Raw genomic sequence first — 20,000 nt, forward strand, 5'->3', positions numbered from 1 at the left:
TATTGGAGCAGCTGGTGGTCCTACTCCTCCTCAGTTGGTAGTGGCAGCATCACCAGTGGGAGCCGGTTCACCTCAGGAGATGGGGATGGAAGTACAACATGGAAAGTACATTCCAGTGTAAGAACAGCTTTGAATGGTAAGAATTGTAACAATCAGCTTTGCAACGGCCATCCATCTTAGTTGACTGATTGGCAGGCTAAATTTTCTGCTTTTATTACTTTTGGGGAATATAGATAATGATGATGATAATGATGATGACGGCGATTATGATTGTGAAGACAATAATGATAGTGGTCACGATTTTCATAGGTTTAGCCAAGCCCAAAAGCGGAGCTCCCAGGTTATTTATTCATACTGGCCTTACTTAAACAACAAATAGGAGGTTTTCACTTGAAGTCATTGCTGCCATGTTGGTAGACGAAAACAAAAGAATTCTCATTAGCTTCTTTTGTTTGTCCACCAGGCCCCAGTTGTTCGAAGGGTGGATAGCGCTATCCACTCGATAAATCACTATCCATTGGATAACACAAATGGTTTTGCTAGTGTTTACCCGCTGGATAGTGATTTATCCAGTGGATAGCATTACCACCTTTTGAACAACCGAGGCCAGAATTCTAACATTTCTCTATTGTCATTGGTGTCTCCAGAGGTTGGTTGAAAACGTCCTATTTACGGGATAAAACAATTTTGAATTTTTTTTCTTTAGCCTTGACGAAAGGCAATCAAATAAAGAAAACCCAACAAAACAATCTAAAACGAGTTAAAACAAGAAGAAGTGGAAAAATAATAAATATCCCCTAAAATACTAGGCAAGTTTACAAGAAGAGTGTACCGCCATACTGAGTAGGTTACCAAATACCATTACAGTCTTATATTTTCCTTCATACAAATGCCTCAAATTTTGAGGCTGTGTTCCCCAAAACCATATAAACTCTTAAAAATTTTATCAGATTTGGGACAACTGGAAAATCCTGTCATGGACCTACTATTTGGAAGTAGTTGAGATGCAAATCACTTTGTTTGCCTGTTTATATGAATATATCTGAAATCGTAAAAAAAAATTAGTTTATAAGGTTTTGGGGGATGCAGCCTCAAAATTAGAGACGTTTGTACGGATTTTTAACTATGTTTGAAGTCCGTAACTTGGTCTCTGTTCGACCTAAAAGCGTCAAACTTGGACAGATTGCCAATCTCAATGTTATCTTTCATGTGATGGTGCCATTTATCGATTGGTTCAAATTTGAAACTCGCCCCAGTTCCCCACGCAATTCCGGAATAGCCTATGGTCAGCCACTTATTACGTCATATACGTATGTGACGTATGTGAACCACTTCACGTATGTTCTCAGTCACATACGTCACACGCCAAAATGTAGTACTTTTAAAAATAGAAAGATACGGGAAATGGGCTCCTGATGTCCAATATCAAAGATGTACGCTGTAAACGGCCGCCATGTTGGGCGTATTGAGTTTTATTCTTACAAGGAAAATTGCCCGAACTCTCCCGTCCCCAGAGGATATGTTTCCCTCACCTCTACCCCGACAGTCTGTACGGGCGAGTGTACGCTGACGTCATAACCAAGATTTCTCGCATCGTAGATTTCCCAAAATATCTTACCCATGGTGCTCCGCTGAAGCGCTTCGCGCACCGGAGTCCTGCTATTATTGAGATGCTATTATATCTAGTAATGACCAAATCCAAGGTTTGACAGACATCTTTTCTTTCATTCTCACTTCTTTAGGGTGGAGGTCCTTTCATGACATAAACAGGCCAGGAACAAAACACAGTTCGCATTGTGACCAGAGGATTTGGATTTTCACCCAATACTTAAAGGATACAAGCTTCAGTTTTGCCAACATTCAGTAAAATAAGCGTTTGTTTGCTAGGAGCTACCATTGCAATGCGCCTCTTGAAAGACAGTTTACATGTCTTTGTTACTTAAAGTAAAATGTATTATTAGCGGAGCTCGAAGGCGCGCGCACGGAGCACCATTGGTAAGGAAATATGGTAACCCATCTGTGCGGAAAAATCTGGTTTTGGTCACCGTACATCCACCCCTCCATGTATGCCAATGTGAAACTGGTGCAACCCGCGTTTTTTTTGGCAGGAACATCTATGACATTGAAAATCCATGTTCTCGCTAATTGCAAAAACAAGGCATCCGCGTACCAGTATCACATGACCATATCAAGGGCTCTCAGTTGAACGTTTTTTTAAAGTTAACCCCTCACAAGGTACTGGTTTTCCATTGGATCAGAGGCTCAAGCCAGGTTTACTTAATAAATAACGAGAGCTCCCCTTTTGAGCTTGGCTAAATCTATTTTGTATATAGTAAAACAGTGGATAGCGTTGAACGCGTGCTGATTGGCTACTCAAATTACGCATATCCTTTGCTATTCACCTGGGAGCAATTCGCGCGGAATTTGCGCCCGAAAATGTTGTAATTTTTCCAGGAATAAATGAGTTAAAATCATCTTTTTGTGGTATATTATCTCACTCTTTTAGTACATTCTAAAAAAACTATTCACCTCAGTGTCGGTGGCGGCTCAGTAAATATCTACTACTAGCCACCTCCTCTTCGGTGAATAATATTATTTTTCTTTTTCTGGCTTATTGAGAGTAGGAAAATACAGGGTCGTAGTAAGGGGATGGGCCGAGGGGAGGGGCGTACTAAATGTTAAAAATAGAATTTCGTCTTCCAAAAGTTTGAAACAACATGATAATTCCGGATAGAATTATTCCTGATAAGCTCTTAATATAGTACCATTTCCTTAGGTCATATTTTTATTAACTTTATCCGGTGATACAAACTACACAAAAAACCAGCTAAGAAATTCCATTTTTCCTGGCCTGATAGGGCCCTGATATAATTGAACTTACTTAATTACACGTCACAGTTTTAGTAACAGAGGAGCCCCACAATACATCATTTACTCCCCTCGCACAATCATTGCTTCGTTTAACGGGTATTAAAAGCCATAGCTATACAGATCAGAGAACGACTTTGCAAACGAGGTGACGAGAGGTCAATCGGATGTCGGGCAGAATTGGGGGAGTCTGAGCGTCAACTTTCGCGAGGTGACACGTCTTCAATATTTTTTCACAAAATGTTCCCAAATCGTCAATTATCACCTCAGAAGAGAAAAACATCATTATGAAAGCTTTTTGTACGCAAAAAGTAGGTTCGAGCGGTAATTTTGAGAGTGGAAAGCAAGTTTACGGCCAAAGGTAAAAGACAAGCCTCTTAGAATACTAAATTATGTTTATGCAACAAAAAAGATTCTAACCTTTATTTGACGTATTGATTTTGAGGTTACGTTTTTCACCTAAATTATATTGCTTAGCGGTCTCGCCGTTGAGATTGGCAAGATGACAGGGTATAAATCCGCCTTGTTTTGAAAGACGAAAGAAATAGGGCTCCGACTTGAGGTGGTTTAAGAGCTCGTGATCTTTCTATTTTGCAATTAAAGAGATAGTAGGTGCGTCAGGGCTTAATAATGCTTTGCTGCGTGTGGGAAACCAGTGCGTTCCTATCCTGGATTTGCCATAATTAAGTTTAGGTGGTTTAAAGTTTGAGGAGGAATTGAAGCTCTAACTAAGAAGTCCTTGAGTCATTTGTCCTTCCAGTAATCGACAATAGAAGCATTAGGAAAGATGCTCGTTCACGTTGATCATGGTGTTTCTGACAGGTTCGCTGCAGAGAACGCTGTATCAAGTTGCAACACGGGTTTCGGAATATAGAGAGGATTCCTTCTTCCGTTGAGTGCAGACATTGACGAAATGTTCGTTAAAGGTGCTGCGAGTGGCCTCCACCGTTTTAATCAACCAATAAGATGACAAGTATCCGGGGTTTTCGACAATTTTGTAAGATAGCGGAAATATTTCTGAAAGTACCGGGCGTGACATTTTTTGGTGTCGCAAGGCGCCTTGCGAGTGCCGAAGGCGCGAGCTTAATTAGTGGGGTCTGGGGGCATGCTTCCCCAGGAAACTTTCTTAAATAGCGCACCCAGAAACGCTGATTTCAATGTTTCTGGAACCCAAGAATCAGTTTCCCAGGCAAGGCTTGAGTTCACTCAATTTCTCTTTAACCCCTCAAATATTGGCGTCAAAGTACCGGATGTGGAAAGGGAAACCACCAGACGAAACGTCCGGCCTCAAACGAAAACCCAGAGTATTTTATAGAAGTCATTCACTGCAGAAGAATTAGGTGTCGTCCCTTTTCCAGCAGAGCCCAATTCAACCATTGTGCCTTGTTTCTTCAGTATTTGTTGGATTCATCCAAAACGGTTTCAACCATCCTTTGTGCTTATACTGTGCTTTCAAGTGGTTCCACGATTTGGCCGGACTCTGTCCTCCAATCAACAAACCATCCCGTTTTGAGGTGGCAGCGAAGAAGGGGGATGGTCGCCTTGCGGCCTCGCCTGTCATGAAAGCATCGAAAGGAGCCGCTTAACGCGGGTCATCTGAGGAAGTTGTCGGATAGAACTGATATATGAGCGATCTACTTCATTGAGTAATAAAGTTATGTTTGGTTTAGCTCTTTCACGCTCTTTCACGTAAGGGAAGGCAGTCAGTTGTACGTTTTTTGATTCCGACGAGTACATATTTTTGGCCTATTTTTGCCTCTGGCAGTCTTCAGCGTTTGATTTCACTTAATTTATTGCCTTCCGCCATTCGCTCGAAAACAAATTGCTCCCTCTCTATTTTAATAGACATGAAAGCTATTGCACTTACAGCGACTCTTTCAAGAACTCTTTTCATAGCATTGTTCCCGATATTGCTAAATGTAGTACTTCCCCCTTCCCCCAGACATTGTTGAAACATTCGTGCGATCGATAAACTACTTTTGACTTTGGACACCGTGAAATATCAACATTGTAATGGGGGGAAAGCGGAAATTGTCCCAACAGTTTTGACCAGGATTGTGTGAGAAAAGGAATTCTTGATAATTGGTCTCCAGGCCGGCTAGGTTCATTGAATCTCATTAGAAAAGTGCCTCTAATAGTAAAAAAATATAATGCACTGGTGTAGAGGTGGTGTAAGGAAGGATTGTGAAAACGGTGTGTTGCGTTACAGTGAGCAGTCAACAGTTCTCCACCACAGCTCTCCACTATTTAAGGGAACATATAATATATTTTTAGGTATCGAAATTACTTTTGAAAAAAGACTACAAGAATCACAATAACTCTTTCTTTTGTATTCATACAAGCGCCGTTTGGCTTTAAAAGATCACCGGCTGTACATTTTACAACAGTGCTCCAATCTCGATCCCAGAGCTCTTCTCTTGACAGAGGGAGAGAAGGGCTCTGGGGAACCCTGAAACCAAGTGTCTTCTCATTGGTTTTCGTGAAGAACAATCAAAAGCGTCTCTAATTGGTGCAGTCATGTTAGTACGAAGAGTGAGCAGGCGTAGTAAGGTTCAAATAGCCAAGTTTTTGCTATAAGAACCCTAAGGCGCATGTTCTCCTACACAGAGTTTCCCAGAGCCTTGGGTCGATCCAACGCTCTGGTGACGAAAAGGAACAGTGCTCCCCCTAGAAACAGCAAAAGAGCTAATTAGATGTTGACTTATTATTATGCAATACTGGCGCACTGTTGAAAAATAGGTAGGCAATACGTACATGTGTCTACTGCTTAAGTTCTGATAGTGCAGAAATTCAAGTGCAGGAAATGTACCAAATGTGATTTGGATGACTCTTCGTGGCTGGTATCATTCTGTGTTGAATTGTTTAACAAGAAACAAAACAGTATCGTTATTGCAGAGTAAATGTATTTATTGTCTAGCTTAAAAGATGTGATTCAAACTAACAATAAAAACAAGGAGGGATTAGGTTTTTCAAACGTTGGCCGTGTAGCACTTATATTTGAACAGACTTAACTGAATAGTGTGTAATGTGAAGTGCTGAGTATCTACCCATATGAACCATGTGAGCGTTAGCCCTACTGATGGAAATGGGCCCACGCAAGGACAGAGAAAACTCTTACCAGGATGGGAATCGAACCCACGACCTGCGGGTTAGATCACCGCTGCTCTGCCGACTGACTTATAAGGTCAGGGGGGAGCAGGCCTTGGGAACTGACGATGTTAAAGTCACGGCAATGAACATGTACAAGTACAAGGAGGGATTACGTTTTTTCAAACGTTGGCCGTGTAGCACTTATATTTGAACAGACTTAACTGAATACAGTGTAATGTTAAGTGCTAAGTATCTACCCCATATTAACCATGTGAGCGTTAGCCCTACTGATGGAAATGGGCCCACACAAATGTGTTCAGGTCAAAATTCAAAAGCACACTAAATGTGAAAGTACATGACTTGATCAGTTTTGCTATGGAAAACTGCTTAATGTTGACATAGAGGCAAACAGAGACAAATTTAATATTTCTTAAGATATTGAAAGTTGTTATGTATAGGTAATCACATGAGGCCGAGTACTATTAAGGATTAATTGCACGAGTGTTTTGGAAAATTTCCAAAACACAAGTGCAATTAATCCTTAATAGTACGAGGCCTCATGCGATGACTTGTTTATCAATAAAGGGCAAAATTTATACGTTGCTATGCAACGGATTAACCAATCATTGACAGGTAATCAAGCCCTCTCTTGATTACCAAAAATGTCCTCGATTAAGAAAAAATGCCCTCTGTCTCAGTCAATCAGCGCTCAGTAATTTTGCCCTTTATTGATATGACTTGTAAGCATTTCAAACTTGTCCTTGTAGCTTTGTAGAATGATAAATGCTTGACGTCATAAAGTTAACGTAAAGTTAAAGTCAAACCGTTGCAACAAAAATAATTGGAACAATGTTACAAACTAATCTACTTGTCGTAATTAACTGCTCAATGGAAAACAAAGGCCCTTGCATAAAGACAAACAGAAAAATTTAATGTCACCTAATGAGGAGAAACTACAAGTTGATAGTGAACTAAATAGAAGGGGTTATAGCGCAAGTGTGCTATCCGCACTGTTCATTGTTGCACAAGATCAGTTATATGATTAGATTGAGGATTGAATTTCAGTTAAATATTTTCCAAGTTCAAGTAACGCTACTGGTATTATATCAGTGTTAGAGTGATAGCGGTGAAATCTACCCAACTTTCCATTGCTTCGTGCATAATATGGCAATGCACGAAATCCACGCATTACTGGTAGCAAAAATGCAAGAAATAGACTACAAGCTTCTAGAGTTACGGCTCTCTACTTATTGTTTTGTATTAGGGCAATGACTGTCTAGTATGGAGATTTGAGTGATATTATACGCATTGAACTAGTTACTTGCAACATTTTTATTCATTTCATATATTCACCGCGCACCGGTGGCTCAGTTGGTTGAGAATCGGGCTGCCATGCGGGAGGTCGTGAGTTCGACTCCGACCGGACCAACACTCAGGGTCTTAAAATAACTGAGGAGAATGTGCTGCCTTTGTAATTACATCTGCAAATGGTTAAGACTTTCAAGTCTTCTCGGATAAGGACTGTAAACCGTAGGCTCCTTTCATTCTTTAAGTTCTCTACTTATTCTTGCGCCAATGGTCAACACGGTCGCTTTGAAAAATACAAACAATAGACCTCAATATTTGTGGTGATCGAGCCCATTGATGAAACAAGATGTATTATTGGTCGAGGCGCACGGTACAGTTCCGGAGCATGGAACTGTAGCTGTGATTGGCTCAATCCGAGAAAGGAATGTGGTTCCAATGTGCGGAGCAGCCGTTCCTATCGGGGAAGCGTTGCGTTACATCCCGAAAGACGGCTGTGAAGGAGACAAATGGTGGACTTGTTTTTCTACAGGGAGTGAAATTATAGCTTGAAAAGTTAGTTAGTTATTAGAACAGCTGAAGACTTATTTTTTTACAAATTTTCAGTTTGATGGGATTTTTCGTCTTGTGATAAAGCAAGGTTGAATTTCTAAGCTTTTGCGGCCAAGAATGCTGTAACGTAGGTTTAAGCTAGACGCTTCATGACGCGTACACTGGGTTGCCTGTGGTACGTGTTACACAAAAACAGAAGGCACTGAATTGGGTGGTATTGAACTGCAGCGTTCTAGTTAATTTTTTCAAGTAGGGGGTCATTAAGACCACTTGAGGGGTCACCCAGACGTCGTGCCAGCAGAGGCCCTTAGGCTCACACGTCCGCACGTTTAATTATTTTGTAATGTACTGTCCCATTTTGAGGTCCTTTAGTTTTTTAAGCTTTGGTAATAAATTCAGTTTAAAGGTAACAAAACACGCTCTTGAGTAGAATTCACTCGTTTCTTCTTTAAATAAATAGTCGGCGCAAAAACTAACTGCAAATTGCTCTGACGAACGTTTTCCCACGTGTCATGCATGTCTTGCAGTTGCACTAAGCAAACGTTTATTGCACACACTAAGGAAAGACTGAACATGTTGTTTTCGCTTCATAATTCCTCTTCTTTCCAGTCTAATCTGATGCCAGATCAAAACATTTTTTGGCTTTACGTTTGCACCAAAAAGTACCGTAAAAACCAGGAGTTAACAGTAAAAGACAAGCCAAAAGACAGATGAAGAAAAAAATAACAAAGTTTTTATATATAAATCTGAATCGAATTCTCATCGAAAGATTAATGACAATCGATCGTAAAAGCACGAAAATTTTTGCAGTCTCTAAATTTAATGAATCACGGGAAAGGTCATGATATTCTCTCAAAAGGAAGAAATTGATCACGTGCTAGGCAACCATAAAGGTGCACGCTAATTACAACGATCATGTTGCTAAAACTACCTCTAATTGTCTATTTAAGTTAAAACAGATCAGTAGAATTAAACACCTTCTGGACAGAAATTCTCTTTTATTAGTGATTAGTAATTAGCGAATTACTTTGGTTTTGCATTACTTCACTCAGTGATTGGTTCAAAGTTCTCGCGCCACTTTTTCAACCAATTCATAACCCTTTCATAATAGCTACGCCATCTTTAATTCTGATGCATTGCGGTCTATCTAGGCTAACAAGCTCATGGCTTGCGCCAAATGCGAGATCCAAGATGGCGTCGCTATTGTGGAAAGGTCAATTGGTGATTTTAAAACAACATATGCAGGAACAAGCGTATAAAATAGAAAAAACGCAAAGAGAAGTGCTAGCAAGTTTTTTATCCTCTTTCCAAAGACTATAACTCAGATGACTCATACGCATTTTAAGAACTGTGGTGAACTTCTTTCTCTCCACATCCAGTATCGCTCTCACATTTTTAGATTTTAATCTTGCATAGCTTGGCACCCTTGTTTCCTCCTCCTCTTCTACCTAGTTGGTTACCACATGTACGCATTGCGTACCTATTTTTGAACAATACGTAGCAGTGGAGTGACAGGTTTCCATTTTCCCGACACGAAAAGAGAAGAAAAACTGGACACTCTATGAGTGTAGACTGGGTTGCTTGTGGTACGTGTTATACAAAAAGAGAAGGCACTGAGTTGGGTGGTATTTAACTGCAGCGCTCCAGTTGATTTTTATGATACATTTCACCTCCCTCTTTTAACGAAGCTACTTTTTTTACGAGTGGATGCGCGCATGCGCAGGAACGAGTATCGTGATGGGGGAAAAGAGCGTTGAATCCTGTTAGCAAGATGAATAATCGTGTGATCTTCGGAAAAGATGTAAAGGAATGGCGCGAGTATAAGTGATGTTCGGAAGAGAAGAAAAGGAATGGTACGAGTATACTGGAGATAATGGAGTGCAGAGAAGTGTTTACACATGGGCTTTTTAGCGACGTTTTTACTGGGTTACCATATGGCAATCCAGTCAGAAAATCAGATAAATTTCTCCTTCTTACTATTATTTTTTTTTTTTCTTATTTTTTTATTACTGGGTTACCATATGGCAATCCAGTCAGAAAATGAGTGGAATTTATCCTTTTTAATAGATATTTTATTAATTTTTTCCGTGTCGGGAAGAGACTTTCCTGTCGCTCCCCTGCTAAGTAGTGTCTTTGCGCGTAGAGTTTTCTGTGCGTATTTTTCGTAGGTTTCGTAGATGTTATCCGGTGGACACAGTAAAACATTTAATTAACCTGCATTAGGGTCGAAAGTCATTGTAACGCGAATGGCGTTTTGCTGGATCTTTAAATAACATATATCCGTATGGAGCTCAAGAATGAAACGTCAACTGGATAAACGAGACAGGCGGTGAAAAATAAATATCTGGAATCTTAAAAGCGACGAGTAATGGTCTTCGACAACAGTTGCATCTTTCGCCATCGGATATAAAATGGAAAGTGAGCATTGTTTCTAATAGTGCACTAACTCTGGTGATATGTACAACACGGAAACCAAATGGCAAATTCTGTATGGGTTTAACAAACATTGAAGGAATCGAACGCCTTGAATGTATCTGTGTTTACTGAAGTCACATTTTAGTTGTGTGGCTGTGTAAAGTTATTTTGTACTCAAGTCTGCACAGTATTCAGGTAAAAAATGTAAGTGACATGTGACATTGAAGAATTATTTGAAAGAAAGCTTGTTGTCTATTTTGCGCTTCATTATTTACGGAAAAGGTTCTTCAAAAAAGGGTGTGATCCTGAACTGTGAGGAATTTATTTAATTGCATATGGTTAATGTGACACGGATTGTGTTTCTTGTTTGCACTTACGCAGTTGAAATAGGAAGGGGTTTTTTCGCCTCTAATAGCAAATATTTTAAAAATGTTTGGTGTGTAGCCAGGCATGTTAAAAATATAATAAAAAGGTTGACACTGGCTAAAATATTGTGTTGGACGTTTCGGCAACTGCTGTTGCCTTCCTCAGCAGGGATGAAAAATGCAAAAATCTAACGGCGTCCCGATGGTACACGATGCGTATAAATATAAAATCGCACTTCAAAAGAATATTTTAAAAAATGAAATAGACAATAAAAACGAAGGTCTCCAGAGCACTCTAAAATATTTTTACAAATTCTTTATGTTATTGTAAACGTTTGGAAGTGCTATATGCTCGTTTATAGCGTTCGTATCTCGTAAGGAATGCCAAGCCTCCAGACAGACATCGCGCGCGCTAAAAACACGCGTCAAAGAGCACTCAAAGGCCATAGCAACATTAGATGAAAACTCTTTGTTGGCCAAACACCACATGCGCTACAATCACCAAATAGACTTGATGAACGTCGAAATTGTTGACAGATCATCGGCGTGGCGACAAAGACTTATTCTGGAGGCTTGGCATTCCTTACGAGATACGAACGCTATAAACGAGCATATAGCACTTCCAAACGTTTACAATAACATAAAGAATTTGTAAAAATATTTTAGAGTGCTCTGGAGACCTTCGTTTTTATTGTCTATTTCATTTTTTAAAATATTCTTTTGAAGTGCGATTTTATATTTATACGCATCGTGTACCATCGGGACGCCGTTAGATTTTTGCATTTTTCATCCCTGCTGAGGAAGGCATCAGCAGTTGCCGAAACGTCCAACACAATATTTTAGCCAGTGTCAACCTTTTTATTATATTTTTAGCAAATATTTTGTTTGTTTCAATATATTTTACGGTGGAGAAGGCTTTTGTTAGATTTTTCGGCCGTTGTGTAATATTCGAGCTTAACTACTCTGCATACGTGGAATGAAATTTAATACCGAGCAGTTTCCTCATAAAGATGACAGCAATTTGTAGCAGTGTTCTTTCTGGAAAATGATTAATAGGTAGCCATAGCTTTTACCGTCAGAAAAAGATTTGTTTAGTCACTCTAGTGTAAAATAAAGTTATTGTTAATTTGAGAGGCTAGCCAATGTTTCTTTAACTTTCTCTTTAAAGACAGAGATTTCCGCAAATTTATTTTCAACCCATTCACTTGAAATATTATTTCTCGCCAACAGTTGCGTCTTTTTGTCCAAATGAACTCCCAAAAATAAAGATTTTTTAGCGATCTTACAGTGGAATATGTTCTTGTAATATGTTATTATGTAATTTAATTTGATATTCAATTTGCCAAACACGGAACAAAAGAAGTCCTTGTTCCAACAGCCAATTAGATTCTGGTTGTTATATTAATAACAATGGGTGATGTCACGAGAAACATCGCTATTCTCTGTCAAAAATTTGCATAAGAAGCTTGAAATAAACATCGCAACGCACAGAAGAAATTTAGTCTCATTTTCTTCTTCGTCGAATACTCGTTTCTTTTTTATTTTCGGATTGGCCCAGCCAGCATTACTCCTAGAAAATCCAGTTTCAGCGCTTTCAACAGTATTTCAGATGACAGTCGGGCCTTGGGTCAATAACCCGACAAAGAGGGTTTCCTGACCCAACACATGAAATGTAAATATTCAGTTAAATATTACAACAAAACTAAAAATCGAAAGACGGACGTTTCTTGGAGAAAAAGTACGTTGTTTAACTCTGAAAGCGCCTAAGACTGACCGCTATCTGTCTGATCATGTTGCTATTCTATGTAAGCTAACGTTATCTAAGCCACTTATTACTGTCAAGGAGGTGAAGTACTGTAGGACCAAGTTTGTGGATATCTCCGCCCTTTCGGACAGGGCTTAAAAACGGCTGGACATGCGCACTAAGACTCAGGCTTCCTCCCGCCATTCGATTTTCAAAATGGCGGACGACGAATGCAGATTTGACACGTCATTGTAACGGCCATTTCCAACGTCTTGCTCGCCCAAGGCCTTCAACTCCAAAGTGAATGAAAGGCACAACTGTTCAGTGCTGCCGTTTTGATCATGACGGCAGACATCGGAACGGTGATTTCATAACTATCAAGCAATCGACACAGCTCTCTTGAAGAGAATCTTTCACCGTTTCAGAATTTGCTCAAGGTACAGTTTTGCCGTGAACTAAGGACGTTTCGATTTCTCTAAGGTTTTGAAAAGCATTTTTGGATAGGTTATTTGTTACTGTGACACATATCAAAAATGACTTTTGATTCGTTTTGATGAAAGTTTTAAATTCCTTGTTGTTCATGGACTTCAATGACATTTCATACGGAACAAACGGAGGAGCCATTCGTGAGTTGAAAACACTTTCGTCTCTGTTGTTGTTGTTGTCTTCGTCTCTTGTTCAGTCACTGATAAGACTTTAAAGTATGCCTGGAGTTCAAAGAGTCGTTTCTCATTCAATTCGTGGGCAGATGAGAGTCTGTGGCTAAATTGAAGGTTATGTTTCGTCTAGTTAGCAATGGTACATAAAACCTGAAGTTAATAAACTGCTTTAGTGTGTTTGAAATCTTGTGTCGTGTCTTTCTATTTTAGACCACCTTTACACGATTCTTGCTCAACGACTGCCCTTTCGGCCAAGGATTTTTCTCGCAAAAATCCGCGGCTGACCGGCTTCGCCTCCTCGGCTGTTTAGTTTATGTTTTGTTGTTGCAAGTTTGTTCGGGGTTTTAAACTTTTTTCTCTTCATGATGTATTATGTTAACGTAACCTCAGAAACTGCTCGTTTTCCACCTGCTGGGGGAACCTATTATTTTCTATTCCCTGGATAGCGCTCATACCCGTCCATCAGCCAAACTTCGGACTGTGGAGATCTGAGGAAAAGAACTGAGGTGCCGGAAAAGGAAAGGGAAAGTGACAAAGAATGAGAGAGTAGGCTGCTAACAAAAATTTCGATCTATCCATCTAAATAGATAAACAAATATATTTGCACATTGTCATTGATCTAATAACAAAAACAAATTGAAGCACAAGAAATTTCCAAAAAATCTTGCTGCACAAATTGCCACCCAATTACAAATGAGGCTCTCCTTTTATTTCACATGCAACAGTCATTTCTCAGCAAAAGGCTCAACTTCGGGAGAAAAATGAAGAACTCAAGGATGAAACTAAAATCATTCAGAGAAAAATAAAAGATAAACAGTTTAGTCCCTCTGAAATGTTGCACACACCCAGACCCATCTCGCCAAATAAATGAAAATACCTTCAGCACAGTCAACCATTTAAATCCATTAAATATATCAATATGCACATTCTCCACACTGTTCTCCAGACATTTCCTACGGTACATACATGTATGAGGAGAATAATTTATTTCACAATCAAGTCCTTTTTCACTTGTAGATCATTTCCCATTTTCTCAAGAACCTTCATGTTTGATCAGTTAAGAGACATTAACATAAGGAGAAATAAAATATTGGTAACTCTTAGGGGTTAAAGGGCTGAACATTCACTCAAACCTACACCTATCAGGGTGGATTCATAACTGCATGCCAAGACGTTGCCATTCTGAGTTACCAGGGACACTGCCACATCTTAGGTTCTTTTAAAACAATGATAACAAATCAGCCTTGTCATCAAATTAAGTAATAAGAAATGTAAACAGAGTACATGAACATTTGCCACATAACAAACTATGTATACAATAAAAAATTCAATAAGCTTGAACTCTTCAGTACCTACATGTATAACATTTTGCATTAATTTTACTATGAAAATGGAACAAGTGAAAACCTCTTCTTATCTGCCCCATTTTGAAATCATTTTTCAAAAGGGGAAACCACCTTTAGCACACTTTTCCAGCAATTGCACAAGGCCCTCACCAGACACTAAGCAGATGGTGGAGAAAATCTACGGTATATGTCCCTTCCAAGATGGAAAGCTTTTGTGAGGAGCTAGCCTGCGAATGCAGATTTTTGGAAATACATCCGCATTCACAGGCTAGCGAGGAGCATGCACCAGGAATGTTTGAAGATATTTTGATGCTAAATTTAACAACGAAAAGAGAACCCCCTCACAAAAAAGAAGAAAGCTTCAAAAGTCAAGGGTTGTAGCAGTTCTGCAGAACTTGAGTTTCTTTCGAACCAGGTAGTTAACTAAAAATGTTCAAACATTTAAACAAAGGAAGTTCTGTGATGCATTTATGAAATTATACTCAACGAATAGGAAACCCAAATTAATTTAAAGGGCATATAGGTGAAAAGACTCTGCATGGAGGGCAGCATATGTAAATATGAGTCAACTAAATGCTTGATAACAAAAAACAGCTTCATATGAAATGTAAATTGAACAGAAGACATTTGTCATTAAGAACAAATTCTAATAAAATGTTGGTCTGTTCAAAAGAAAAATAACAGACTACAAAAGGCCAATGGTCTTAATTTAACCCATTGGCTCCCAGGGGTTCCCCATTGACGAGTAAAATCGTCTGGCATTAGACAGAGTAAAATACTCTGGCATTAGACAGAGTAAGATACTAAGTCTGGCCAGCTTAGGCCGGTTTGGGCATCAAAGTGTTAAAGTTTGGTGGAGCTTTCTACAATTCCCTTATGGCTGGACAAGTGATGTGGTATCTTGTTTACACAAATTCATTGCATAACTACTAAACTGAACTTGCCAAAAAAAAACCAAATGGAAATTGGTAAAATACTAAGGGAAGCAACTGAGGCATACATTCCAAAATATACTACACAATAAAAATTGAATAACATTCAGTTACAATTATATGTAATGCAAGGGATAAGCATGTGTTAACCAGGTTACTGAGAAAGTTACAGTCAAAACAGCTCAAGCGTTCCTCTGATGAGCAGATTCATGAGTTCACTATTGCAAATTTTATATTGGTAACCATTTGAATAATCTGTTTGTCGAATGAATAGTGCAAAATTCAACTCAATCCTCAGTTGAAAACTCGAATTTTGATTGGAATATTGCTGGCTCCCGGTGCCAGGCTGTCGTGGGAATTTCACAGGTTTACTGATTTGCATAATCTTCCAAACAACGGTCATTTCACTCTAGCAACATTACCGTAATCTTACCAGTATCCTCAAACTTGAGACACCATGATTTTGAATTAAAGATTGGATAGAGAAATTAATTTTAAAATAAAGGCAAATCACGCTTGTTACGACCTTGGCAGATTATGCAAATTGCTACACCTGTCAAATTCTCACGCTGGCCTGGCACCGGAAGCAAGCAATAATCCAATCACAATTCAAGTTTTGACCTGAGGCTTGATTGAGTTTTGCATCACTCATCCGAAAACCAGATTGTTGAAATGATTCCTGAAATAAAATCTGCAATAATGAACTCATTAATTTGCTCGTCAGAGGAACACTTCAGCTGGTTTGACTGCAAAGTGAAGGGATTGTGTGCATGTTGTTGTATATCAGTTAATCTTCTAATCTTGTGTATGGGGGAAATTGTGATGTTGAATATATTTTTACACAATGTTATTGGCTGCTCTATGTGGGGAAAAAAACATTTATCATGCTCATCAAGGACGACATCCACTTCATCCATGCACAACAACACCAATGTACCACAACTACTGCCTGGCACATGTGCACTGGTCTCATGGACATACAGCCATCTGTTTTAGCCATCACATGACCAGCAGAATGTCAAAAATTCCATCATGTTGTCCCTGTCGTGTCCAAAACTGGTACAATCAAACAGTATAGAGGAGGAGTGTCAATTGAAGCTATACTGGAGCACTTACATTTAGAACCACATTAATCAATTTTTGAATTAACATACATGGCCACATCCTCCCCAGAGTACAAAACAATTAAAATGACTGATACCAAGAAAAGTTGCCAAAATCTGAGGTATAAAAAAGAGAAAGCAACAATAACCACATAATTTAACGATAAGAAAATATCGTTTATTCTCATATACTTTAGCTACAGTGTAGAAGATACAACGTGCACATTTAATTGTAAATGTCCAAATTATCGAGTACTGCAATAAAATGCTTAGATAGGTGAAGTCCTACAGAAACATGCAGAATGTGGCAGTAGTAAACAATGACATACATGTGCCTCAATTTTTATTTCTACAAATTACACCGACTGTAAGCTGTCCGTGAAGCCTCGAGGTTTTTAATGCAGGGAAATTAGGAAAAATCAAAGTGACTTCATGAATCAAAATTCAACAAGCTTAGCAGGCGCTAACTATAATCATTTAACCAAGAAAAACTTTACAATAAATATTTGTTTTAGATACCTTGCAGACGAGGATGAACGTAGCGATAGTGACGATGATCAAGATGATGACAAAAATCAAGAAGATGAAACAAACAAAGGAGGAGATAATGATTTTGTCGAAAGACAGCTCGTATCTATCACTGACAAGTCAAGGAGCTTGTGCATGTTGAAACAACGCCAAAGGCAAATGCGACCAATCCATTCCTTCATGATGGAAAAGGCTTCTCTGATCTTCATAACAAATGGCTTTTCTAAAAACCACTCAAATATTAAAAGGTCACAACCAACAATCGCAACCATGGTTGTTTACACAGAATACGTGTTGTCCTCATATCCATCTGTTCACTAAATAGCCCAAAATTATGTTCTAAGTATCAGGATCTAGAACATGATAAATTCTCGACTCAGCCACATGTACAGAAGAATTTTTTCATAAATGCTCATGCATTCCGCAGAAACACAACAGTGAACGCCATGTAAAGATCATGAATTCTAAACTGAACGCATGCGCATTTCATGAGAGGGGCATTTTTTACGTCATAACCTCTCGACCAATCAGCCGTTTTTAAGCCCTGTCGCCCTTTCGCGTGATTTGGAGGAGTCATCATTATGTAGGGATGCTCTTTCCAATTCTCATCCAGATATCCTCAGCGCTTGCAACCTGGATTCTCTTGTCTGTAATTATAACACCACTCTGTCTGGCGTTATCCAATCACATGTGCCACTTAAAATGAAGATCATTGTATCAAGGCCTACTGTACCCTGGTACAATGAAGACATACACAAGGCCAAGCTTCTACGCAGAAAGGCGGAAAGAAAATGGAAGAAAACAAAACGAGAAACTGATTTTCAGCTATTCAAGAAGCGGAGGAATCACGTGACGCATCTCCTTAATGAGGCTAAGCGCAAGTTTTTTTACGGACTTTGTTGTTGCCACCAGGACGCTGCTTGGAAAGAATGATAGCACACTGTCGTTTCCTGATTATGATGATAAGTCTTACTTGTGAATGATATAGCGCGATTCTTTGTGCGGAAAATAATACGGATACGTGATCAAATAGACCTCACCGTTATCGCGGATATGGATGCTGTCCCAGGTGACCCTATAGCCAGTGATGCAAAGATACTGTCTGAGTTCAAGCCTCTCTCTGAGGCTGACATTTTGGCACTTATTCGGAAGTCATCGAAGAAAACGTGTAATCTAGACCCCATGCCGACTAAACTTGTAGTAGAATCAATTGATCGTCTGTTACTTGTTATTGCTAAGATGATCAATTCGTCGTTACTTGGGGGATACTTTCCGAAGGCATGGAAGGAAGCCCTTATTGATTCTCGCTACAAGAAAACTGGAGTTAATGACTTCACTAATCTTCGTCCAGTTAGTTATCTGCAGTATATGTCGAAATTGGCAGAGCGTGCAGTATTTGACCAGGTACATGCACACGTTTCTGAACATGACCTCCACCCCTTGTTGCAATCTGCGTATAGACGAGGTCACAGCACAGAAACAGCCTTACTCAAGATATATAATGATCTATTAATGGCAATGAATCGTCAAGAAGTTGTTCTGCTTTTGTTGTTGGATTTGAGCGCTGCCTTTGATACGGTGGAACATTCTGTGTTACTTTCTCGGCTGAGCACAAGTTTTGGGATTCGAGGAACAGCACTTAATTGAGTGGTTTGCGTCATACCTATCGGGACGTTCTCAGCGTGTCTCGCTAGGTGGCAAGTGTTCGAAATCTCTACAATTAAATCAAGGAGTTCCTCAAGGTTCATGTATACGGCCGTTATTGTTTACTCTGTATGCCAGTAAACTCTTTGAAGTTGTCAAGAGACACCTGCCTAGCGTTCATGCTTATGCGGATGACACGCAGTTGTATTTAGCATTTAAACCTGGCTGTGCCTCAAGTGCCGATGATGCCATTGCTGCTATGGAACGGTGTGTAAATGAGATAAGAGCCTGGATGCTGTGTGACAAACTGATGATCAATTATGGCAAGACAGACTTTGTAATAATAGGCACCCGTCAGCAACTATCCAAGGTTCATATTGACTCGCTTGCAGTAGGTGACGCTCATGTGTCGCCTGTTCAGTCGGTCAAGAACTTAGGGACATGGATAGATAGTAACATGAGTCTTCAAGTTAATATCAATAACACGTGTAGACCGGCCTATTGCTACATTACAAATGTAAGACAAATAAGAAAGTATTTAAGTAACCAAGCAACCCAGACGCTTGTTCATGCCCTAATAATTGGGCGCATTGACTATTGTAATAGTATTCTGTATGGGTTACCAGCTTAATAATATACACGAAAAAATTACTCAATTCTGATTGGCTGAGAAAGGAGTGCAGCTCTTCTGTAACACGAGTGCAAAATGTGTAACACGAGTGCAAACTTGTAACACGAGTGCAAATTACAAAGGCTTTCTGATTGGCTAAACACACAAAAGAAACCAACAAGAACCAATCAGATTAGAGCTGTTTCTATAGCAACATATTGGCGGAAATTTTAAGATAAGACGCGGAGGAAAATGGCCGGAGTTTTCAGCAAACAACGATTTGGTTTTGCGAGCGAAACAACGATTGAAGAGCTAAAAAATTTTTCCAAAAACCCAAATACAGTAAAGAGTACGTCTTTCTGGCTGAATGTATGGGAGACGTGGTGCAAACAGAAAAATATTGTCAACAAAATCGAGGAAAACGAGCCAGGAAAACTAAACAAGCTACTTGAATCATTCTACGCTGAAGTAAAAAACAAAAACGGTGACGACTACGAGCCAGACAGCTTAAAAGTGATGATAGCTGCACTTGATAGACATTTAAATGAGAAAGGATACAAGTTTTCCATCATAAGAGACAGGGAGTTCCACTCTTCCAAGCAAGTTTTAGAGGGGAAAGCTCGGCAACTTCGCCAATCCGGTATGGGCAAACGTCCAAATAAAGCCAAAAGTTTAACTGAGGAAGAAGAGGAGGTGCTGTGGGAGGGAGAAAAATTTGGCTCCAAAACTCCAGAAGCGCTTATTTCTTCTATGTGGTGGCTTTTGACGCAGTTTTTTGGTCTCCGCGGTCGTCAAGAGCACCACGCAATGAAAATGGAAGATTTTCAACTCTGCAAAAA

The 20,000-nt window shown here is 39.4% G+C and overlaps 1 protein-coding gene across 1 annotated transcript in view; it reads left to right on the top strand.

Moving 5' to 3' along the window:
* Positions 1-2,474, top strand: part of LOC138004252 (membrane-spanning 4-domains subfamily A member 8-like) — a 19,935-nt gene extending 17,461 nt beyond the window's left edge. Inside the window, exons 4-5 of the mRNA XM_068850727.1 lie at positions 1-136; positions 1,743-2,474. The exon at positions 1-136 is cut by the window's left edge and continues 161 nt beyond it. Of these exons, the coding sequence (XP_068706828.1) occupies positions 1-121 (121 nt within the window). The 3' untranslated portion in view covers positions 122-136; positions 1,743-2,474. The remainder of the gene's footprint in view (positions 137-1,742) is intronic.
* Positions 2,475-20,000: the final 17,526 nt, after the last annotated feature.

Source organism: Montipora foliosa, chromosome 5 (genome assembly GCF_036669935.1).
Source record: "Montipora foliosa isolate CH-2021 chromosome 5, ASM3666993v2, whole genome shotgun sequence".
In the NCBI taxonomy this organism is placed as follows: Eukaryota; Metazoa; Cnidaria; class Anthozoa; order Scleractinia; family Acroporidae; genus Montipora; species Montipora foliosa.